This window comes from Gossypium arboreum, chromosome 3 (assembly GCF_025698485.1).
Source record: "Gossypium arboreum isolate Shixiya-1 chromosome 3, ASM2569848v2, whole genome shotgun sequence".
NCBI lineage: Eukaryota > Viridiplantae > Streptophyta > Magnoliopsida > Malvales > Malvaceae > Gossypium > Gossypium arboreum.
The window spans coordinates 78,761,657-78,785,140 of NC_069072.1; the positions used below are offsets into that span (position 1 = coordinate 78,761,657).

The following is a 23,484-nucleotide window of genomic DNA, read 5'->3' on the forward strand; positions in this document are numbered from 1 at the left end:
TTGACAAAGTTTTGAAAATGAATTTAAACTCTTCAACTTAATTACAACGATTTCAAATCAGTTTTAAAGCTGTTCCCTACAAGAAGTATCGGTGTTTTCCAAAATGTGTCGATAGTTGTACAAATTTATCGATACCTTAATTTTTATTGATACCAAGTCTACTATATGTTTTGAATACAAAATTGAACACAAACAATACGTATCGATACCTTGAAAATTATATCGATACCTATTGAATTTTATCAATACCTAAACTTTATATCGATATCGTTTTTGCATTCTGTTTTTAATAATCTGTCAAAAATGTCAACAAGTATCAACACCTTTTACTGGGTATCGATAAATTATTTTTGGTATTGTTGGAAACTGACCTTAACAATCACTGAATCATGCATTAAATGTCTCTAGTATTGATACTCATACAAAAAGTATTGACACTTTATGTTGCAAGTGAATTTTGATGACCTGGTATTTTCATCCCCAACAACTCTATTTATTTTCTCAACAACCACAATGGCTGGAAATGAATTAGAGGGTATAAATACCAACTTCTAAAGGTCCTAAAACAACAAGAAAGAATATTCAAGCTTAAAGATAAATCAAAACAACCTTTGTGCCATATATTTCCATATTTTTCTTTCAAACACTTTTGAGCCTTATTTCCATTCTTTTGCTCAAGCATTTTTCATTGTAATTGAGCTTAATTTGCAAACACATCAATCTTGTAAATATTAGTTTCTTTGTTTGCTTCCTTGTATCTCTTTGAGAGGAGTTATGTCTTAAGATTTGGGTAGAAATCTTGAAGGAGTTGTAAGGTTAAACCTTGTCCTCAAAGGTTGAACAAATTAATGAATTTGAGAAAATCCTTAGTTGTGGAAAGCTGAGGAAGTGGAGTAGGTAATTAGGGTTAAACCACTCTATATCGTTGTGTTCATCTTTCTATCTTTTCTCTCTAGCTTTCCTGAATTTTTAAAAATCCAAGTCACCCCTCTTGGCAGTTTCGGTTTGACCAATCGAGCTAACAACTTGATATGATCAAAAGCTAAATTCAATAAGTGATTGGTTGTTTGGATTATTGTTGATGAGATTGTTGCGTAATTTTGGTATTTATGCATTATATAATTGATTAGTTCAACTTGATAACCTATACTTGACAAACCTAAGTAAAAACTTAGATAGATAAGATCAACAAGAGATTCTATTGGGTAAAATAGAATTAGTTGAGCCAAACGTCTAAAACTGATAGGTGCGACCTTTACTCGAGTGAGATTGAGAGGAGATCTTAAGGGCTTTCTTTTTAGCTTATTGAAACTGAGAGGATATGTCATTTAAAGGGAGGACATAACATTAATAGCAATTGATTCCAAGGCCATTAACAATAGAAAGAGCAACCAATCACTAATTGGATCTCATGAGAAGTCTTCAATTAAAGTAAATAATAGTTTTAGTTCTTGAATGACAAAATTTAGTAATCTAGTTAGTTGTAATTCATTGCTTACTATGGATCACTTCAATAACTTGAATTTCTATCAGATCAATAGACCTTTGTATAGCATAGAAAATCTTTAGTCTATTTATCAACATCCATTCTCCCTTGGGTACGATCCTTGGAGTACTTACCGGTATTTTATTGTAAAACACTATATTGTAACTTGACTCATAGTGCTTGCGGCAGAGATCCCATGTATGTTTCTTGTTGAAAATTTGTTGTTATTTGTATTATTTTATGAAGCACAGTAGAGCCTCATCACATGACAATCAATATCAATAGGTGTTAGATTCTCATAGAGATGCCATAATCGCCTCTTCAACCAATCTAACTTCATCTGAAGCCTTTTGAAATAAAAAAAGAAAGTTGTTACATGTTTTGAAAGCTTTATTAAGGATTTGTCCTAGATTGTGCTTAGAACTTCCAATTACAAGACACTTGACCACTAGAAGCTCCATTAGCAATGTTACATCTTCTAGCCTTGTTGTCTCTTCACCACATAAGAGACAAAACATATGGGTCTCTAGTTTCCATTGTTCAATAAGAATTGATAGGAATAACAAAATGTAAGTAAATCTCTCAATTTATCTTCCGTGGAAGAAAGTATCTGCTTTTAAGGAATAACAAAATGTAAGAAAAACTTGAAAGCGTTGCTATGCACCTTGAACTTGACAACAACAAGTGTTGAGGTAAAAAAAATGCATTAGGGAAAAAACTATCCCATTCACTTATATTAATAAATATTATAAAAGTTTATATTAAAGAACCAAAAAACTAACTTTCAATAAATTATTTTAAGGATAAAGAACATTTTGTCCCTAAATTTGGGAAATTTTCCATTTTGGTATGTAATTATATAATAGTTTGATATTATGCTAAATTATTGTCTAAAAGAGTCATTCTTTTATAAGAATATTACTAAAATTAGAAAAATTATCAAATTCAGAAAATAATGTGAAAAAAAAAGGAGATTAGAACCAAAATGGGAAAACTTGCATAATTTAGGGGCTAAATGTCTTATGCTTTATTTTTATTTTTTAATATCAATTAACGATTTATTACTTCCATTATTGCAATAATTATCCTTAAATAAACACTTTAAAATCAAACCGCATGAATCAATTTTTAAGAACAATTACCGAACACGGCAGCACCAGTTTCGTATTGCAGAAAAAAAATTAAAATAGAGAAAACAGCACAGATCTATTAACCAATAAAATCCTACGCATCCTTCCAGTACACCCACTCACCCTAATTTCTTTTTAGATTCTTTTTTCCAGGAAATAAGGTAAGAATGGAAGGCGGAGGACCACCACAGGCGGCGGACACCGAGATGGCAGAAGCAGCTCAGCAACAGCCACAACACCACCAGCAACATCCGCCTCAGGTGGCCGCTGGCCTGGAAAATATTCCGGCCACTCTAAGCCACGGCGGTAGGTTTATTCAGTATAACATCTTTGGTAACATTTTCGAGGTCACTGCTAAATATAAACCACCTATTATGCCTATCGGTAAAGGCGCTTACGGCATCGTTTGGTAACCGCTCTTCTTCTGCTTCTTCTACTTCTTTTGATTATTTGATTGATTATTGTTAATTTTGTTTAATTTAATTTATCTTAGTTCCGCATTGAATTCCGAGACAAATGAACACGTTGCGTTAAAGAAGATAGCGAACGCATTTGATAACAAGATTGATGCGAAGAGAACTCTTCGTGAGATCAAGCTGCTTCGTCACATGGATCATGAAAACGTCAGTGAGTGGAATTTTTTGGGGGGTTCTTTTAAATTGATTTTGATTCATTTCATTTGTCATTGATTCCTTTATGTGTTTTGGTTTTAGGTTCTGTTTTGCTGTTCTAATGTTCTTTATGGCTAATATTACTCCAACACGTTGTAATAGGATCACAACCCCATTTGATTCTTGGCTTCTAAGTATTAGATATGTGTTCGACTTATATAGGTACCTCAGAGGAAAATTAGAGGAATAGAGCTGTGGCAACATAGGAGTATTCAACTCACTCACCAATCATTGAATAAACCTTAGCTTGATATGAGTTTAGTTCTTAGGATCTCGATGATTACTGGCTTACCTACTTGTTCATTTTCCTGGAATATCCAATCACGGGCATAAATAATTATTTTTCTATAATTGCTAAAAACATGGGATGTTTGACGTGTATTATTATTAATGAGTAAAGACTAGAGATTTTTCTCCTAAGTGTTAGTTTTTATGCTTTCGTACAGCATTTAGGAACTTTCCTTGAGTGAAGAACAGAAAGTAAGATATTTTCTATGTAAGGTAAACCCTGGAAGTTATTATTTTTCTTTCTCAGATGAGATGTTGGATCATATTTATGCTAGTAAAAAGCCTCAAATTCCTCCACTAAAATTTCAATTCCAAGTTTTAAACAGTATTGTCCTATCCTATAGTGGTTTGCACTATTCTGATTTATAAACATTAATAATATCTATGTATAACAGTAGAAGATTTTTCTGGGTCAAATTTGGTTGTTTTGTTGTTCATGTTGGTTAAATCTTGTCTATCACTAGTGAAAATTTGCTTAAACCATAGCTGAGAATGTAATCCCTTTACATTAATTGGTCATAACATGTTCTTTCTTTGCTCCAATTCCTTTTTCTCTGGCTGTGAGAGAGAGAACTGGGAAGAACAATATCATTTTTGTTATCATGGTGGTTTAGTCTCATTTGCACCTTTTATGCAGGTTGTTGCAATCAGGGATATAATTCCACCACCTCAAAGGGAATGCTTTAATGATGTTTATATTGCGTACGAGCTGATGGACACTGACCTGCATCAGATAATCCGTTCTAATCAAGCTTTATCTGAAGAGCATTGTCAGGTTGGAATGTAGAGATTTGGTTGCTTTTTAACATAAGAGTTACATCTTTTAAATTACTAGTTCAAGTTTTAGGGTACAGTTATTTCAGTTGGCTGCTAATTTAGATCCTTAGGTTTGCTCCCTTCAAGCCCCGTTGTTAGTTTTCTTCCTAATTAGTCTTGCTTAACTGAATTGGCAATATCAACTGCTATAGTTGCAAACATTTCCCATCTATTGCACTTGAAGAATTATGCATAGAGAAATTTCTTAGGCTTTTAAAGAACTAGTTATTTGTATTCAAGCCTCTAATTGTCAAAAGGTTGGTACCTGATGTTGGACTACATGCAAGTTACTGTTTGATCGCAAATATCCATTCTTATTTGAGGGGGAAAACAGGGGTAAATATGTGGCAAATAAGGTTTCTTTAGAAATATGCCATAGTATCAATATTGGATCAAGAAGTTCAAGGTTTTGTGCAGTTGTGTCTTCTGACCTTGATTTTAAAGTTTATTTTATGTACAACTATTGAGGGGTTAGTTTATGCTTGGATATATGGTTTTGTAGGGCTCAACTTCAAAGGAAAGGCTTCAGGTTTGATTTTAGATCTGAATGTTTGCTGAAATTTAAAAAATAAGCAAAAAGGAGATGTCATAGATTCTCCCCTGTATTTTCTTAGGTTTCAAGTTGAAGGTTTCAAGGCCCCAAAGGCTTCACACCTGGGATAGTTGATTCATGCAATTCCAAAGAAAAGCATAAGTGCAAAAAATAAACTTAACTGTTCCTTGCATTACTGAAAATCCTATTTATACGTAGATGGGAAATTGACAAAGTAGATGCAAATGGTCATCGAGTAAAATGAACACATAACTAATAGAAACACATTTCTAACATAATTGTTATAGTATAGACAAGATTGCTTTCTTTTGTCTTTTTATTTCCAAAAATAACATTCTTAATTTTTCTTTTTCAAATAGGTCTTGTGCTTTTGTTTTCGAATGTTGTTGAAAAACAACTGAACAGTACCCAAGATAATTGTAATGCCCATATCTTAAGGTTGCTCTTTGAGCCTTAACATCAAATTAACCATCTGTCTTTGTGCTTTGCAGTATTTCCTCTATCAGATCTTACGTGGGCTGAAGTATATACACTCTGCAAATGTTCTACACAGGGACTTGAAACCTAGCAACCTTCTCCTGAATGCTAATTGTGACTTGAAAATATGTGATTTTGGACTCGCTCGTGTCACCTCTGAAAGTGATTTTATGACTGAATATGTTGTTACAAGATGGTACCGTCCACCTGAACTGTTGCTAAACTCTTCAGACTATACTGCAGCCATTGATGTATGGTCAGTGGGTTGCATTTTTATGGAATTGATGGATCGAAAGCCATTATTTCCTGGAAGAGATCATGTGCATCAGCTTCGATTACTTATGGAAGTAAGTTCTTTCCCCAACCAATATAAAATGAATCTACAATACAAACAAATAAGTTGCTGAATAGGGTGCGAAGGGAAAAAATATAGTAAACTGAAAAATGCTTGTAAAATTTCGCTAGTATTGAACTCTTTGCATTGCAGCTGATTGGCACCCCATCAGAGGCTGAGTTGGAGTTTTTAAATGAGAATGCTAAGAGATATATTCGACAACTTCCTCTTTATCGTCGACAATCTTTCACTGAAAAGTTTCCAAATGTCCACCCTTTAGCTATTGATCTTGTTGAAAAGATGTTAACATTTGATCCCAGACAAAGGATTACTGGTGAGTTTGTTGCAAACTATTAGGTTTCTCTCTCTCTCTCCCTCTTATGCATTTGCCTGTTGCTGTTTGACACATCATATAGACTCAGCCTGTGTTATTACGCTTTCCCAATTTTGTCACCGTAGTTTGCTAAAATATACAAAATGGTCACAGCTCCCAATTAGGTTAGTGGCATTGTCTTCAACTTGAGTTGGAACTCATGTAACACTACCTATTCGTTTCAGTCGAGGACGCACTTGCTCATCCCTATCTAACGTCACTGCATGACATAAGTGATGAACCTGTATGCATGACCCCCTTTAGCTTCGACTTCGAGCAGCATGCATTAACCGAGGAGCAGATGAAGGAGCTGATATATCGGGAGGCACTTGCATTCAACCCAGAATATCTGCAGCAGTGATCAGTCCATATGCCATTCATTTATTGATGAGCTTTTGTCAGTGTTGGTGATCGTTTTCTTCATGTATATATACATACATATGTATGTATGTATGTATGTATTTATGTATGTATGTATGTACGTATGTATGTTCCAATCCCAGGATAGAATGGCTATTGGAATTCAGATATTTAATTATGGGCAAAATGCAGGAAACTAAAACAGTTGTATTGGTGTTTTTATGTAAGGCTGTCTTGATTTCTTTCTTTCGTTGTTCTATCTGTTTCAATCGACCCGGCTTTGGACTTCTCATATATTTGCTTCTCTACCCTTGATCGTTTTCATAACCGAGTTTTGCTTCTATGGGCTTTAAATTACAGAGCATTTTATGCAGAATTTGATTTTTTGATTTTGTTTTTATATTTATTTAGCTAAATAAATAATTATGAAAATATTACTTTTACATCGATAGATCTTTTATATTTCATTCATTTATATAATGCATGTAAAAATTGAAATTAAGAAAACTGTTTTAAATATTTGTTTTATGTAAATCAACTTTCAATCTTTCAATTCATATTAATATAGGTAATATTTTGATGGTAAAAGAAATATAATATTTTAGATCATTATTATAGAAATACCGAATGAATTTAAAAGTTTACATGTATATTAAATACAATTATATTGATAAATTTAATAGAAATTAATAAAAAGTTTAAAAGTGGATTAGTTATATTGTAATGTTTTAGTAATTGAACCGAGATTAAATTGGTGAGATTTAATTGATTGGTTGTGTTAAAATAATTTAAATATAAAATAAGTAATTTTAATATTAAATGAATATTGAATATAAAAATATTAAATAAATAATATTTTCTATTAAATAGTACAAATTTTAGTATTAGTTATATTTTATATTAATTTTATTGATTTTTTAATGGAAGTCAATTTCGTACCAAAGATATTAGTCGAAGTGTCCCATTTCGAAATTCGAAACAACTATAAATTGAAACAACTATAAATTTTCGTTGGTATTGGGCATACCAATGCTTAGCCGTAAATTTTGCCTGTATCTCCCAAAATACAACGTATTAACTGGTACAAAGAAACAATTTTCTAAGACCCCAAAATGAAATCATTTAATATATGCCTTTGTTAATTAATGCTTCAGTAATCAATTTGATAGCTGTTTTTTTTTACTTTTAAAATGTATTAAATTTATTTAATATTTAATTAAATTTAATTAGAATACATAATCATCTATCAATTATGTATAGTGAGTTTTATATAATTGATTAATATTTCATATTTGTATTTGATATTTGTAAATATTTTTATATACATATATTTAATATTTTTAAAGATAACATAAACTTAAAACAATACATCGAAATAAGTTGATACTAATAATTATTAGTACTAATAAAAATAATACATCTATCGATATAATACTATTTTTTTGCCAATTCAATTGATTTTTGAAGGATTTTGTTGATACAAATTTTAGGTTAGGAACTTGGAGATGGTTTACTCGATCGGTGTAAGGATGAACGGAGAGTCGTAAGATTGAATAAGGTTGGAAGAATGATGGAAATGGGAGTAAAGATTGTAGCTTATTTGAGAAGAAAGAAATTCCAAAAATTGTGAGTTCTTCATAGAAAGAGATGGAAAAATGTGGGAGAGAAGACCCCATTCCTATGCCCTTTTAGGGTATGCATGAGAGGTATTTTGTGAAGTTCATATAATGATACCTTATTATGTGTAGAATGGCAATAAGGTATATAATATATTTTTATATAATTGTTATACCTCCACCCATTAGACACACCCTTCGAGCACCCACCCTTGCAAACCATTCATCAAAAATCTCTTGAGGAACAACTCTTCAAAAGCATTCCTCGCCCTCACCCTCGGCTTTACACCATGTATGCCCCTTGCATTAATCTTCGTTTTTGACACCAACTGCTATGTCCAATATGAAGTGATTGGCAGCGTGCCCACTCACCACCTTTCTTAGACATATGGTGATAGACCACTTGTCCAACTTACTTGGGGCTCACCTATGGGAAGATGGCATATGGCATCTTGGGATCACAGTTAAAGGTATATAAACCCTTAGCCTTGGCCAAAAAGAGGATCTCTGTAACACCTCTAACCCGTATCCTTCGCTAGAATAGGGTTACAGAGCATTACCGAATTGTACATTTCAAACAAACAAAAATTTTAAAACATTTTAATTCACATCATTAAACATAGCAAAACTAATCCATAACATGCATATTGTCCCTTATATGAGCCCTCGAGGCCTTAAATACATATTAGAACTAAGTCGGGACTAAATAGGAAGCTTATAGAATTTTTCAGGAACTAATGAAAATTTTCAAAACTATAGGGGTCACACGATCGTATGGCCAGGCCGTGTGGACATTCGAAGTAGGGACACACGGCCATGTCCCAACCTGTGTCTGTGCCCGTACAACTCACTAACTTGAGTCACATAGCCAAGCCACATGCCCGTGTGCCAGGCTGTGTGGTAGGCTGCGTAACAACCTGACTTGTAACCCTTTGAAAACTACAAGGGACACACGGCCGTGTCGCCAGGCCGTGTGTCACACACTGTAACATCTCGAATTAGGGCCTAGCGGAACAGTGGTTTCGAGACTACAAATCTAAAATAGAAATAATTATTTTATGATTATTTGATGGTACATGATATGATTTCATGTTTGTGTGAAGTTTTCATTAATAAATTCTATGCCTAAAGTTTCAATTTGACTTTAGGGACTAAATTGAATAAGTTGTAAAACTTGTGTTCTAGAAGCTTCAAGCATGAAATTGCATTGGATCATTAATTAGAGGTCCTTAAATAGAAATTTGACCAATTTTTAAAATTTTGGACAAAAATGGGCATGAATAAGAAAATTTTGAAAGAAAGACCTTAAGGGCATTTTGGTCATTTGATTAAAAAAGAATAAAAAGGGAAAAATCAAGCAAAAATGATGTCCATCTTCTCTAAGGGTGTCGAAATTTGGGGAGTCTCCATAGCTAGAGTTTTCAACTTTTCAAACTTGATTGTAAGTGCTCCCTAGCCCTATTTTTGATTTTTTTTTTTTACATTTTTGAAGTCCTTGAAGCATGATCTATCCATTTCAAGCCATATTTTGAGCTAGGGTTCATCTTCAAAAACTTACTTATTTGTGACATGCATGTATTTTGATGTTTAATGGAGGAATATGAATTTGATGTGTGATAAACATCTTTTACCAAGTGATTTTTAGTGAAAATGGTTAAAAAGGACTTATTTGTAAAGTTTGTAAAATGGGTAGTAAGATGTATGATTTAATAAGAAATGAGGGTTTTTATGAGTAGGTTATAAGTTCTGCTAGGCTTGGGTAACAAAGAAAATGAACACATTTCATATTACGAGCCTAGAGACTAATTTGTAAATATGTGAAAGTTTGGGGGCAAAATTGTAATTTTGCCTAAATATAGTTTTTGGACTGATTTGAATAATGTGATAATTAAATGAGCTGAATTTACTATTATAGATCAAGAAATACGGAGTTCAGACCTAGATCGGGGAAAGAACAAGATTTTGGACTAAATCAAATTAATTGTCCATATTTTGTACTGAGGTAAGTTAATGTGTAAATAATGCAATGTTGTATCATGTTTAAATGCTTTATTAATGTATGAATTTCTAAGTTTAATTGTTATGATGAGTGTATGAATGACATAATAGTCAATGAGAACGACTTGTAAACGAGTTAGACAAAGATGTGACATCGAGAAAATTGCGTTTGGACTTTAGGAATAATTTAGGATACAATGTGACATGTCACTAGGAACTATGTGAATATGAGCTCATGAGATTATGTGTATATGTGACTATGTGAATCCGGGTGCTGGTCTTGTATGTTCTACCAGTGGTTGTGTAGCCCGGCATGTGTTGCGGGTACCTATCAGCTTGTGTGAGCAACCCGTGCAGTTACGTCCTGACTGTCAACTTGTGTGAGTAGGCCCATGATCAGCTCGAGAGCGAGCAATGTCTGATTGTGATATGAGGTAGCATGTGGCTATGTTTGAAGCACTATGTGCAAGTTTTCCGTGTATCCGATAGTATTCTGAGTGTTCAACGGGTAAACCTATGAGTTATTCGACAAGTAAGTCGATGATGAGGAAATGTGACAATGTGTTATGAGTTAGTACAGGTATGAACGAAAAACTTATATGAATGAGCTCGGTATGTGATGAACTTTTGGTAAGATTGAAATTGTGTAAGTTAAGCCTATGAATTTATGATAACACATACGTAAACTTTGTTATGTCATTGGTATATATATAGATGATTATGTTGCTATTTATTTGTATGTGAACTTACTAAGCTTTATGCTTACTCCCTTCTCTTTTCCATTTTCTTATAGTACTGCCAAGCTAGCTCGAGAATCGAAGTACATCAGAGGCTCGATCACACTACCAACTGGACATTTGGGTATAGTTAGTCTCAACATTTTGAGTATGGCATGTATGAGGACTTGGTCTTTTTGTTATGTGTCATATTGATTAGCCAAATGTGTTGGCTCATGAAGGTATTATGATTATTTTGTATATGGCTATGAGAGGTAGCTTATATTGATTATTGGGTTGTAACCCTAATTATTGGTGCATGCGTGCAAATTTGCTTAGGCTTTAATGTGGTTATGATTGCTTATGGTTAATAAGTGTGACGGATGGCATGTATGTTTGGTGTATGAAATATGAATTAATGTGTATGACAATAATGGTAATTTAAGGGTGTAACTTGAAAGTAGGTTACTAAAGATGTTAAACATATATGAAATTGGTATGGAGTGCCATATGAAAGCATGATAGTTTGAATAGGTGATATGTTGACATTACCAAGTCATAATTTAACCATGAATGTGAATGCTTGAGTAATCAAATGTGCCATGTTGTATGCCATGAAGTGAGTGTAAGTATGTGAGTGATTAAGGGTGGCAAAATGGCTTGGAAAATAGCCTAGAAATTGTTCACACAGTTAGACACACGGGCATGTGTCTAGGCCGTGTGTGACACATGGTTTACCCATGGGTGTGTGATCTGGCCGTGTGTCCTCTGCACCCTAATTAATTCAAACAGAATGTCCAGTAGTAAACACACAGGTAGAGACACGGCCGTTTGTCTCAAATGTGTGGAGGATATGGCCTCAGGATATGGGCGTGTGCCCAGGCCGTGTGAAGTCTGCACTTAATTTCGAGAATTTAATTCACCACACAACCTAAGCACACTGGTGTGTGACTTGGCTATGTGACCTTATCTTGTTGATGATGTGACAGCCCTAATGTGACCCTAGTCGGGAAGTGGTTTCGGGACCACAAAATCGAGTCATAAAAATAATTAACCGTCATATTTGATGCTTATTATATGTATATATGCATGTGTGAAAATTTCATATTTGAATTTTGTTAATTGTAAGTGAATTTTAGTAAATAGGACTTATGTGAGAAAATTTAGAAATGTGCTAGGCATATGTAAAGTGGCCTATTAATGCATGTTATAGAAATAAGGGGTTTGCATGTCAAATTACCCAAAATTTGAGCTAGTGGCCGGCCATGCTATAGGTCATAGCATTTTATAAACATGTTGTGTTAATGTTTTATGTTAGAAATAATAAAAAAAAAGGGATAATAAAATAAGGAGCATGGGTGATGAAAAAAAAAAGGAAAAAAAAAGTTCTCATTTTGCTCTTCTTGACCGAAAAATCAAAGGAAAGAAAGGAAGAAAGGTTGAAGAGGTTCGGCCATGCTTGTAACTAGGCTAAGGTATGTTTGATGTTGCTCCATGAGATTCATGCATATTTTTAGTTGTTAGCTTGAGTTCTACCTAGCCCATGGTTTAAATCTTTGCTATGTGAGGGAGATGATACTCGGCCATGGGTCTTGTCTTCTTGGTTGGTGTTTGATGTTGTGTTGATGAGGTATGAAGATGATAGAGTTTGAGTGCTCAACAAAAAGGATTGGATGTGAGTGTGTGTGAGGATTTGAAAAAGGTAGGTCTTAGCAACTTCATGAAGCATTCGGCCATGGTAGGAAGTAGAAGAGAAATATAGTTGTTGTTCATGTTAGATGAAGTAAAGAAGTTGTGTACTAAGGCCGAATGTGACTTTGAATATTATTGAGTAATGTATGTGTTTTGAATTGATGGAATGGAGAGGATGCTTTAATTGTGTTATGAACAATTATATGTTAAATTAAGGGTTGCTAAGCTAGCTATTAAGGTGAAGTGCAAATGTTAGTATTTGATTACTAGTGTATATATGTGTTTTAGCTGAGCTTTGAACTTGAAACAAAATGGTAATTAGTCAATACAAGTGACCATATTTGTAGAATCTATTAAGTATACAATCGGCCTCAACATAGACATGCATATCCGGCCACATGAATGAATACATAGATTGATGTTGTACGTTCGGCTATAGGTAAGCATATTGATGGCTTTATCTTGACTTAGAAAATCGGCTAAAGGAGAATATTGGCTAATATGTTGAATTTGATTCATGATTTCATACCCATATGACTCTAATGCCTAATATACATGGGCTAAGTACCTTGAGTTTCTCTTTGATGTTCAAAATGATTAAATCAATTTATTTGTTAAATTAAGCTCAAGAACAAAGGGGAACTAAATCCGATAAAGGAAAGGAAAAGGTGATCGAATAGCCGTTGAAATCGTTCGACAACATCTGAGGTAAGTTTTCGAGTAATGGAACTTAGATTATGATTCGATTAGATCATGTTATAAGCAAATCAAAATCATGCTCTTGTATGTAGCTATTGAGCCGAAAATGATAATGCTTGATAAGTGACTTGTGTTTGAATTCTAGTTATGAAAATGAAATATAGATGTGTCATGATTTATTCATATGTGCATGAATATTCGGATGATAACCGGCTAAGTCCCAAGGCATTTGTGCTAGTGACTAATTCGGGCTAAGCCCAAGGCATTTGTGCGAAGTTACTATATCCGGCTAAGTCCCAAGGCATTTGTGCGAGTTACTATATCCGGCTAAGTCCCAAGGCATTTGAGCGAGTAGCTATATCCGCTAAATCAAGGTACTTGGTTTGGGAATGAGCAATCTTGCTGTAATAATTTCAATTAATCGCTAGTAAAACCCCAACGAAGAGGTATGTTTTGTATATGCATTGGAATAATTGGTTCCTTTTTAAATAGTATTCGCTCAATTGATTAACAAGCTTCCGGCCTTTAGTCAAGTTGATTTCTTATGTATGAATATAAGGGTTGGAAATGTGAAATAGGTATGGTTGTGAGAATATGTGTATATGAAATTATTCGTTTAGTCATATGAATGCTATACTTCAGTTGTGCCTAATTTCATTGCTCAAAACTTACTAAGCAATAAATGCTTATTCCGTTTCTTTGATTCTCTGTTTTATAGTTTTTGGTTCGTCAGCTATCGGATTCGGGAGTGTCAAAGTCGAAGTCATCCACACTATCAAAGCCCTTTTGGTACTCTTTTAGTTGAACTCTGATAATGGCATGTATAGGGCTGCCCTTTTGTTGTTAGTCAAGTACTTCGGTATTGTATATATATTTGGATAGCCATGCGAAAATGGCTTATATATTTTGAGCATAGCGTTATAATCATTTTGTATATATATGGTTATTGAGAGGTGTGGAAATGCTTGGCAATGATTAGCCATTGGAATGGTTAATCATGATCATATTTTTGTGCTATGTATGTAAAAGGGCTAGTTGAATCATGGAAATTATGAAATAGGTAAAGTCTACCTTAAAAACAGATACCGACAGCAGCAGTAATGTGAATATGAAAAATCACTAAAAATAGTAGGAATAGAATTAAATTGTGAATAAATTATGTAATCGAAACTTGATAAATCTATTTTCATATGAAAGTAACGAAACGATCATATGAGCCGTATTTTATGAGATGTTTAAGTTTTCGTGAAACAGGACCAGAGCAAATTCTGGATCCCCTGTTCTGACTTTGGAAATTCATTATAAATTAACCAGAGATAATTAGAAGTTATACCATATATGTATAGATTCCTTTTCGAGTCTAGTTTCTTTATAAACAAACGGCATAAGTATTGAAGCCCTGTACAGGGAGATATCTAAGTCATAATGCATGAAGGTCAGAGTAGTCGAACCCTGAAATAGGGAAGATTTTAACTAATAAACTGTACTAATTGGCTTGACCAAAAATTCTAGAAACAAATTTGTAGATGGACATATGAGTCTAGTTTCATGAAAAATTTACGGAACTGGTTTTCGAGTTTTGGAACTTGAGATATGATTTTTAAGGTGACAGTGACGCAGTTAGCCAGTTTGTCTGGAAATTTTAAAATGAACTGTGTTTTACAATGAAATAAGTCTGTTAACACCTCGGGTTCGAATCCGGCAACGGTCTCGGGCTCGGGGCGTTACAATTTTATTGGTATCAGAGTTACGGTTTAGTCGATTCTAGGACTACCGTAATACGTTTGGGTCTAGCTATACATGCCATTATGTGATTATTTGATAGTGTGGTGATTTCTGACAATTGAAAATGTGTTTATTTATAGTAATGGATCCCGATCCCAACCGAAAGCGGTAGTGATGATCTTGAGAGTGTAGCGCTGCTCCCATACGAGGGACAAGGTTGGCGGACTCTCAACCTATTGCTAGTAATCCGAATGATGAAGCTAGACAAGCTTTTTATAGCGTGATGAATGATTGGTTCAACCAATACATTCGAACTAATACTACTGTTCCACAACCTCCATTCCCGACTAATACAACCCCGACCTACAATACCTCCGTGAATCGACCAAATAAGGTCAAATAAGCCCCAGTTGATGAATCCGAAAACACGGGCTACTGAATTTAAAGCTACGGATAGCGATGATGCCAAGCAAGTTGAATTTTGGTTGGACAACACTATTCGAATTTTCGATGAGCTATCTTGCACACCGATGAGTGCCTAAAGTGTACTATCTCCTTACTACGTGATTCTGCCTACTATTGGTGGAATACGTTGATTTCTGTTGTGCCCAGAGAGCAAGTAACTTGGGAGTTTTTCCAAACCGAGTTTCGGAAAAAGTATATCAGTCAGAGATTCATTGATCAAAAACGGAAGGAATTTCTTGAACTTAAACAAGGTTCCAAGTCGGTTACTGATTATGAATGAAAGTTTGTAAGACTTAGCTGGTACGCTCGAGAATGCATTTCTTCAGAAGCTGCGATGTGTAAACGTTTCGAGGATGGACTGAACGATGATATAAAGCTGTATGTTGGCATTTTAGAAATCCGAGAATTTGTGGTACTTGTCGAGCGAGCTTGCAAAGCCGAGGAGCTCAGTAAGGAGAAAAGAAAAGCTGATATGGGAGCAAAGGAGTTTCGTAAGAGATCTTCGGGAAAGCCCTTTCAACAGTCATCGAAGAAATTTAGAGATAATTTAGGCCGATCTAGAGACACTTCGGGCTTTTCTAGACGAGATCGTGATCGACCCTCTGTGGGTACACGAGTCACTTCGGTCGCCAGTGTTGGAAATGAACATCAAGACAGAACAGAGTACCAGTATTGTGGTAAATGGCATTCGGGGAGTTGTAGATTCCATGACCGCTCTTGTTACAAGTGCGGATCATCTGACCACCTTATTAAAGATTGCCCAAGATTGTCTGAACAGAATGTAAATCAGAGTGGGAAACCGGGTGCTACTACTGCTCGGGGTAGACCATCTAGAAATACGGGCAATGCTAGTGGCGGTCAGCGAGGATCTAGAGATTGTACAACCAGATCTGAGGCTTGTGCTCCTGCTAGAGCTTATGCTATACGCGCACGCGAGGATGCTTCCTCGCCAGATGTTATTACCGGTACTTTTACTCTCTTTGATACTAATGTGATTGCTTTGATTGACCCTGGTTCTACTCATTCTTATATATGTGAAACCTTAGCATCCAGTAAGACTTTACTTGTTGAGTCTACTGAGTTCGTAATTCGAGTGTCAAATCCCTTGGGTCGTTATGTACTTGTTGACAAAGTGTGTAAGAAATGTCCCCTAGTAATCCGAGGTTCCTGTTTTCCGGCCGATTTGATGCTTTTACCGTTTGATGAGTTTGATGTTATCCTCGGTATGGATTGGTTGACCGTACATGATGCAATTGTAAAATGCAAAAGAAAAACCATTGATTTGAGGTGTGTAAATAATGAGATAATCCGAGTTGAGTCTACGGACTTGAATGGGTTGCCAGCTGTAATATCATCAATGTTGGCTCAGAAATATGTAAGAAAGGGGTGTGAAGCATACCTTGCGTATGTACTTGATGACAAAGAGCTAGAAAAGAAACCTGAATCTGTACCGGTGGTTTGTGAATACCCGGATGTTTTTCCCGAAGAATTACCGGGTTTACCACCTGTTCGGGAGGTAGAGTTTGGTATTGAGCTTGTACCTGGGACTACACCGATTTCGATAGCTCCGCATCGTATGGCACCAACGGAATTAAAGGAATTGAAAGATCAGTTGCAAGAGTTGATGGATAGAGGTTTCGTTCGACCAAGTTTCTCACCTTGGGGTGCACCAGTATTGTTTGTGAAAAAGAAGGATGGAACCATGAGGTTGTGCATCGACTATCGTCAGCTGAATAAGGTGACAATAAAGAATAAATATCCGATACCCCGCATTGACGATTTGTTTGATCAACTAAAGGGAGCCTCAGTGTTTTCAAAGATAGATTTGAGATCGGGTTATTATCAGTTGCGAATTCGAGATTCGGACATACCCAAAACTGCTTTCAGAACGAGATACGGTCACTACGAATTCTTAGTGATGCCGTTTGGGCTCACTAATACCCCCGCGGTATTTATGGATTTGATGAATCGGATCTTCAGACAGTATTTGGACCGGTTTGTAGTTGTGTTTATTGATGACATCTTAGTCTATTCAAGAGATGAGACCGAACATGCTGAGCACCTGAGATTAGTGTTGCAAATTTTACGGGATAAGCAGTTATATGCTAAGTTCAGTAAGTGCGAGTTCTGGTTAAGAGAGGTTAGCTTCTTGGGTCATGTGGTATCTGCATCGGGCATCCGAGTTGATCCGAGCAAAATTTCAGCCATACTTAACTGGAAGCCTCCGAGAAATATTACTGAGGTTCGGAGCTTTTTGGGACTTGCCGGTTACTATAGACGGTTTGTAAAGGGTTTCTCGATGATAGCCACACCAATAACGAAACTACTTCAGAAAGATGTTAAGTTCGAATAGACAGAAAAGTGTCAGAAAAGTTTCGATCAACTGAAAACTTATTTGACTGAAGCTCCAGTACTAGTGCAGCCTGAATCAGGCAAAGAGTTTGTCATTTATAGTGATGCATCCCTACTTGGGTTGGGTTGCGTATTGATGCAAGAGGGTCGAGTTGTAGCTTATGCGTCGAGACAACTGAAGCCACATGAAAAAAATTATCCGACCCATGATCTCGAACTAGCTGCAATCGTGTTCGTTTTGAAAATATGGCAACATTACTTATTTGGTGAGAAGTGCCATGTATATTCAGATCACAAAAGTCTCAAATATTTGATTACTCAAAGAGACTTGAATCTGCGACAAAGACGTTGGCTCGAGTTGTTAAAAGATTATGAGCTTGTCATTGACTATCACCCGGGAAAGGCTAATGTGGTTGCGGATGCTTTAAGTCGTAAATCACTATTTGCTTTACGAGCGATGAATGTACACTTGTCTGTTTTATCCGACAATGTGTTAGTAGCAGAATTAAAGGCCAAACCATTATTGATTCATCAAATTCGTGAAGCTCAGAAAGTCGATGATGAATTGGTCGCAAGACGGGCTGAATGTGTTTCGAATATGGAATCAGAGTTTCAAATTGATGATGATGATTGTTTGAGGTTCAGAAGTCGTTTGTGTGTTCCAAAAAATTCAGAACTTATTTCGATGATTCTGAACGAAGCTCATTGTAGCCGAATGTCAATTCACCCGGGGAGTACGAAAATGTACAACGATCTGAGATGTCAGTTTTGGTGGCATGGTATGAAACGAGACATTTCCAATTTTGTTTCGAAGTGTTTAATATACCAACAAGTGAAAGTGGAACATCAAGTGCCTACAGGTTTACTTCAGCCGATCATGATACCTGAATGGAAATGGGAACGAATCACGATGGATTTTGTATTTGGGTTACCATTGTCGGCGAGTAAGAAAGATGCGGTTTGGGTTGTTGTTGATAGACTGACTAAGTCGGCTCATTTTATTCCCATACGTACGGATTATTCATTGGATAAACTAGCTAAATTGTATGTTTCTCAGATTGTGAGATTACACGGGGTACCCATTTCTATTGTGTCGGATAGAGATCCGAGATTCACCTCGCAATTTTGGAAGAAATTGCAAGAAGCTTTGGGTACCAAGTTGCATTTTAGCACCGTTTTTCATCCCCAAACCGATGGTCAATCTGAGCAGATAATTCAGATACTCGAGGATATGTTAAGATGTTGCATCCTTGAGTTTAGTGGTTTATGGGAACGGTATTTACCTTTGATTGAATTCGCTTACAACAATAGTTTTCAATCAAGTATTAAGATGGCACCTTACGAGGCTTTGTACGGTCGTAAATGCCGCACACCATTGTTTTGGACGGAGCTCTGTGAAAGTAAGATTTTCGGAGTTGATTTGATTAAAGATGCTGAGCAGAAGGTAAGAATAATTCGTGAAAGTCTAAAGGCAGCATCCGATCGTCAGAAGTAGTACGCAGATTTAAAACGAAGAGATATTGAGTATCAGGTGGGAGACAAAGTGTTTCTTAAGGTTTCACCTTGGAAAAAGATACTCAGATTTGGCCGTAAGGGCAAACTGAGTCTGAGATTCATTGGGCCGTATAAAATCTCCGAACGAGTTGGTCCAGTTGCATATAGGTTGCTTTTACCCCCTGAACTTGAAGGGATTCACAACGTTTTTCATGTTTCGATGCTTCGACGTTACAGATCTGATCCTTCGCACATAATTAGTCCATCAGAGGTTGAAATTCAATCTGGCTTGAGTTATGAAGAAGAACTGATTCGTATCCTAGCTCGTGAAGTGAAAGAGTTGCGAAACAAAAGGGTTCCGTTAGTAAAGGTGTTATGGCTCAAACACGGAATCGAAGAAGCTACTTGGGAAATCGAGAACTCTATGAAAGAACGATACCCAAACCTATTTATCGATAAGATTTTCGGGGACGAAAATTTCTTAAGTTGGGGAGAGTTGTGACAGCCCTAATGTGACCCTAGTCGGGAAGTGGTTTCGGGACCACAAAACCGAGTCATAAAAATAATTAACCGTCATATTTGATGCTTATTATATGTATATATGCATGTGTGAAAATTTCATATTTGAATTTTGTTAATTGTAAGTGAATTTTAGTAAATAGGACTTATGTGAGAAAATTTAGAAATGTGCTAGGCATATGTAAAGTGGCCTATTAATGCATGTTATAGAAATGAGGGGTTTGCATGTCAAATTACCCAAAATTTGAGCTAGTGGCCGGCCATGCTATGGGTCATAGCATTTTATAAACATGTTGCGTTAATGTTTTATGTTAGAAATAATAAAAAAAAGGGATAATAAAATAAGGAGCATGGGTGATGAAAAAAAAAAAGGAAAAAAAAGTTCTCATTTTGCTCTTATTGACCGAAAAATCAAAGGAAAGAAACGAAGAAAGGTTGAAGAGGTTCGGCCATGCTTGTAACTAGGCTAAGGTATGTTTGATGTTGCTCCATGAGATTCATGCATATTTTTAGTTGTTAGCTTGAGTTCTACCTAGCCCATGGTTTAAATCTTTGCTATGTGAGGGAGATGATACTCGGCCATGGGTCTTGTCTTCTTGGTTGGTGTTTGATGTTGTGTTGATGAGGTATGAAGATGATAGAGTTTGAGTGCTCAACAAAAAGGATTGGATGTGAGTGTGTGTGAGGATTTGAAAAAGGTAGGTCTTAGCAACTTCATGAAGCATTCGGCCATGGTAGGAAGTAGAAGAGAAATATAGTTGTTGTTCATGTTAGATGAAGTAGAAGTTGTGTACTAAGGCGAATGTGACTTTGAATATTATTGAGTAATGTATGTGTTTTGAATTGATGGAATGGAGAGGATGCTTTAATTGTGTTATGAACAATTATATGTTAAATTAAGGGTTGCTAAGCTAGCTATTAAGGTGAAGTGCAAATGTTAGTATTTGATTACTAGTGTATATATGTGTTTTAGCTGAGCTTTGAACTTGAAACAAAATGGTAATTAGTCAATACAAGTGACCATATTTGTAGAATCTATTAAGTATACAATCGGCCTCAACATAGACATGCATATCCGGCCACATGAATGAATACATAGATTGATGTTGTATGCGTTCGGCTATAGGTAAGCATATTGATGGCTTTATCTTGACTTAGAAAATCGGCTAAAGGAGAATATTGGCTAATATGTTGAATTTGATTCATGATTTCATACCCATATGACTCTAATGCCTAATATACATGGGCTAAGTACCTTGAGTTTCTCTTTGATGTTCAAAATGATTAAATCAATTTATTTGTTAAATTAAGCTCAAGAACAAAGGGGAACTAAATCCGATAAAGGAAAGGAAAAAGTGATCGAATATCCGTTGAAATCGTTCGACAACATCCGAGGTAAGTTTTCGAGTAATGGAACTTAGATTATGATTCGATTAGATCATGTTATAAGCAAATCAAAATCATGCTCTTGTATGTAGCTATTGAGCTGAAAATGATAATGCTTGATAAGTGACTTGTGTTTGAATTCTAGTTATGAAAATGAAATATAGATGTGTCATGATTTATTGATATGTGCATGAATCTTCGGATGATAACCGGGCTAAGTCCCGAAGGCATTTGTGCTAGTGACTAATTCGGGCTAAGCCACGAAGGCATTTAATGCGAAGTTACTATATCCTGCTAAGTCCCAAGGCATTTGTGCGAGTTACTATATCCGGCTAAGTCCCAAGGCATTTGAGCGAGTAGCTATATCCGGCTAAATCCCGAATGTACTTGGTTTGGGAATGAGCAATCTTGCTGTAATAATTTCAATTAATACGCTCGTAAAACCCCAACGAAGAGGTATGTTTTGTATATGCATTGGAATAATTGGTTCCTTTTTAAATAGTATTCGCTCAATCGATTAACAAGCTTAGGCCTTTAGTCAAGTTGATTTCTTATGTATGAATATAAGGGTTGGAAATGTGAAGTAGGTATGGTTGTGAGAATATGTGTATATGAAATTATTCGTTTAGTCATATGAATGCTATACTTCAGTTGTGCCTAATTTCATTGCTCAAAACTTACTAAGCATTAAATGCTTATTCCGTTTCTTTGATTCTCTGTTTTATAGATTTTGGTTCGTCAGCTATCGGATTCGGGAGTGTCAAAGTCGAAGTCATCCACACTATCAAAGCCCTTTTGGTACTCTTTTAGTTGAACTCTGATAATGGCATGTATAGGGCTGCCCTTTTGTTGTTAGTCAAGTACTTGATTTGTATATATATTTGGATAGCCATGCGAAAATGGCTTATATATTTTGAGCATAGCGTTATAATCATTTTGTATATATATGGTTATTGAGAGGTGTGGAAATGCTTGGCAATGATTAGCCATTGGAATGGTTAATCACGATCATATTTTTGTGCTATGTATGTAAAAGGGCTAGTTGAATCATGGAAATTATGAAATAGGTAAAGTCTACCTTAAAAGCAGAATCTGAAGCAAAGAAGTGATGTGAATATGAAAAATCACTAAAATAGTAGGAATAGAATTAAATTGTGAATAAATTATGTAATCTAACCTTGATGAATATATTTTCATATGAAAGTAACGAAACGATCATATGAGCCGTATTTTATGAGATGTTTAAGTTTTCGTGAAACAGGGCCAGAGCGAATTCTGGATCCCATGTTCTGACTTTGGAAATTCATTATAAATTAACCATAGATAATTATAAGTCATACCATATATTTATAGATTTCTTTTTGAGTCTAGTTTCTTTAGAAACAAACGGCATAAGTATTGAAGCCCTGTACAGGGAAATATCTAAGTCGTAATGCATGAAGATCAGAGTAGTCAAACCCTGAAACAGGGGATAATTTAACTAATAAACTATACTAATTGGCTCGACCAAAAATTCTAGAAAAAAATTTGTAGATGGACATATGAGTCTAGTTTTAGGAAACATTTACGGAACTGGTTTTCGAGTTTTTGAACTTGAGATATGATTTTTAAGGTGACAGTGACGCAGTTAGCCAGTTTGTCTGGAAATTTTAAAATGAACTGTGTTTTACAATGAAATAAGTCTGTTAACACCTCGGGTTCGACTCCGGCAACGGTCTCGGGCTCGGGGCATTACAGATGATGTCATAGTTAGAGAGTTACATGGGCTGAGTACATGGGCGTGTCCCAAGCCACATGGGCATGTCCCAAGCCACACGGGGGTATCCCAAGCCACACGGGCGTGTGTGATCGCATGGCCTACCCACACGGGGGTGTGACTCTCCAAAGCATGAAAATTTTCTAAGTGTAGTAGAAGTTTTGACAGTTTTCAGTTTAGTCCCGAACCATTCCCAATGTATGTTTTGGGCCTCGTAGGCCTTTATAAGGGACAAATTGTATGTGATTGAAAATTTTTAAATTTGGATGAAATTTTATGGCTCGGCATTGTATGTTAGCTTACGTAAGTCTGGTAATGCCTCAAACTTTGTCCTGGCGTCAAATACGAGTAAGGGGTGTTACATTTAGTGGTATCAGAACTACGCTTTAGTCGATTCTTGGACTAACGTAGAATGTGTACGAGTCTAGCTATACATGTCATACATATGTTATGATAGTGTGATAACTCGTGATGATTTTGAAATGTGTTTTAATATAGTAAATGGATGTCGACAGAGCAATGGCGGATGATGTTCAAAGTGACTCACCTGCACTCGCTGAAGGGGCAGCACCGTCTGA

The 23,484-nt window shown here is 35.7% G+C and overlaps 1 protein-coding gene across 1 annotated transcript; it reads left to right on the top strand.

Annotated features, from left to right (window-relative positions):
- Positions 1 to 2,557: 2,557 nt before the first annotated feature.
- Positions 2,558 to 6,782, top strand: LOC108465286 (mitogen-activated protein kinase homolog D5). The gene is made up of 6 exons (XM_017765604.2): positions 2,558 to 3,025; positions 3,110 to 3,239; positions 4,213 to 4,350; positions 5,436 to 5,768; positions 5,909 to 6,089; positions 6,314 to 6,782. Exons 1-6 carry the CDS (start codon positions 2,784 to 2,786, stop codon positions 6,487 to 6,489), a joined length of 1,200 nt encoding a protein of 399 aa, XP_017621093.1. The 5' UTR covers positions 2,558 to 2,783; the 3' UTR covers positions 6,490 to 6,782.
- Positions 6,783 to 23,484: the final 16,702 nt, after the last annotated feature.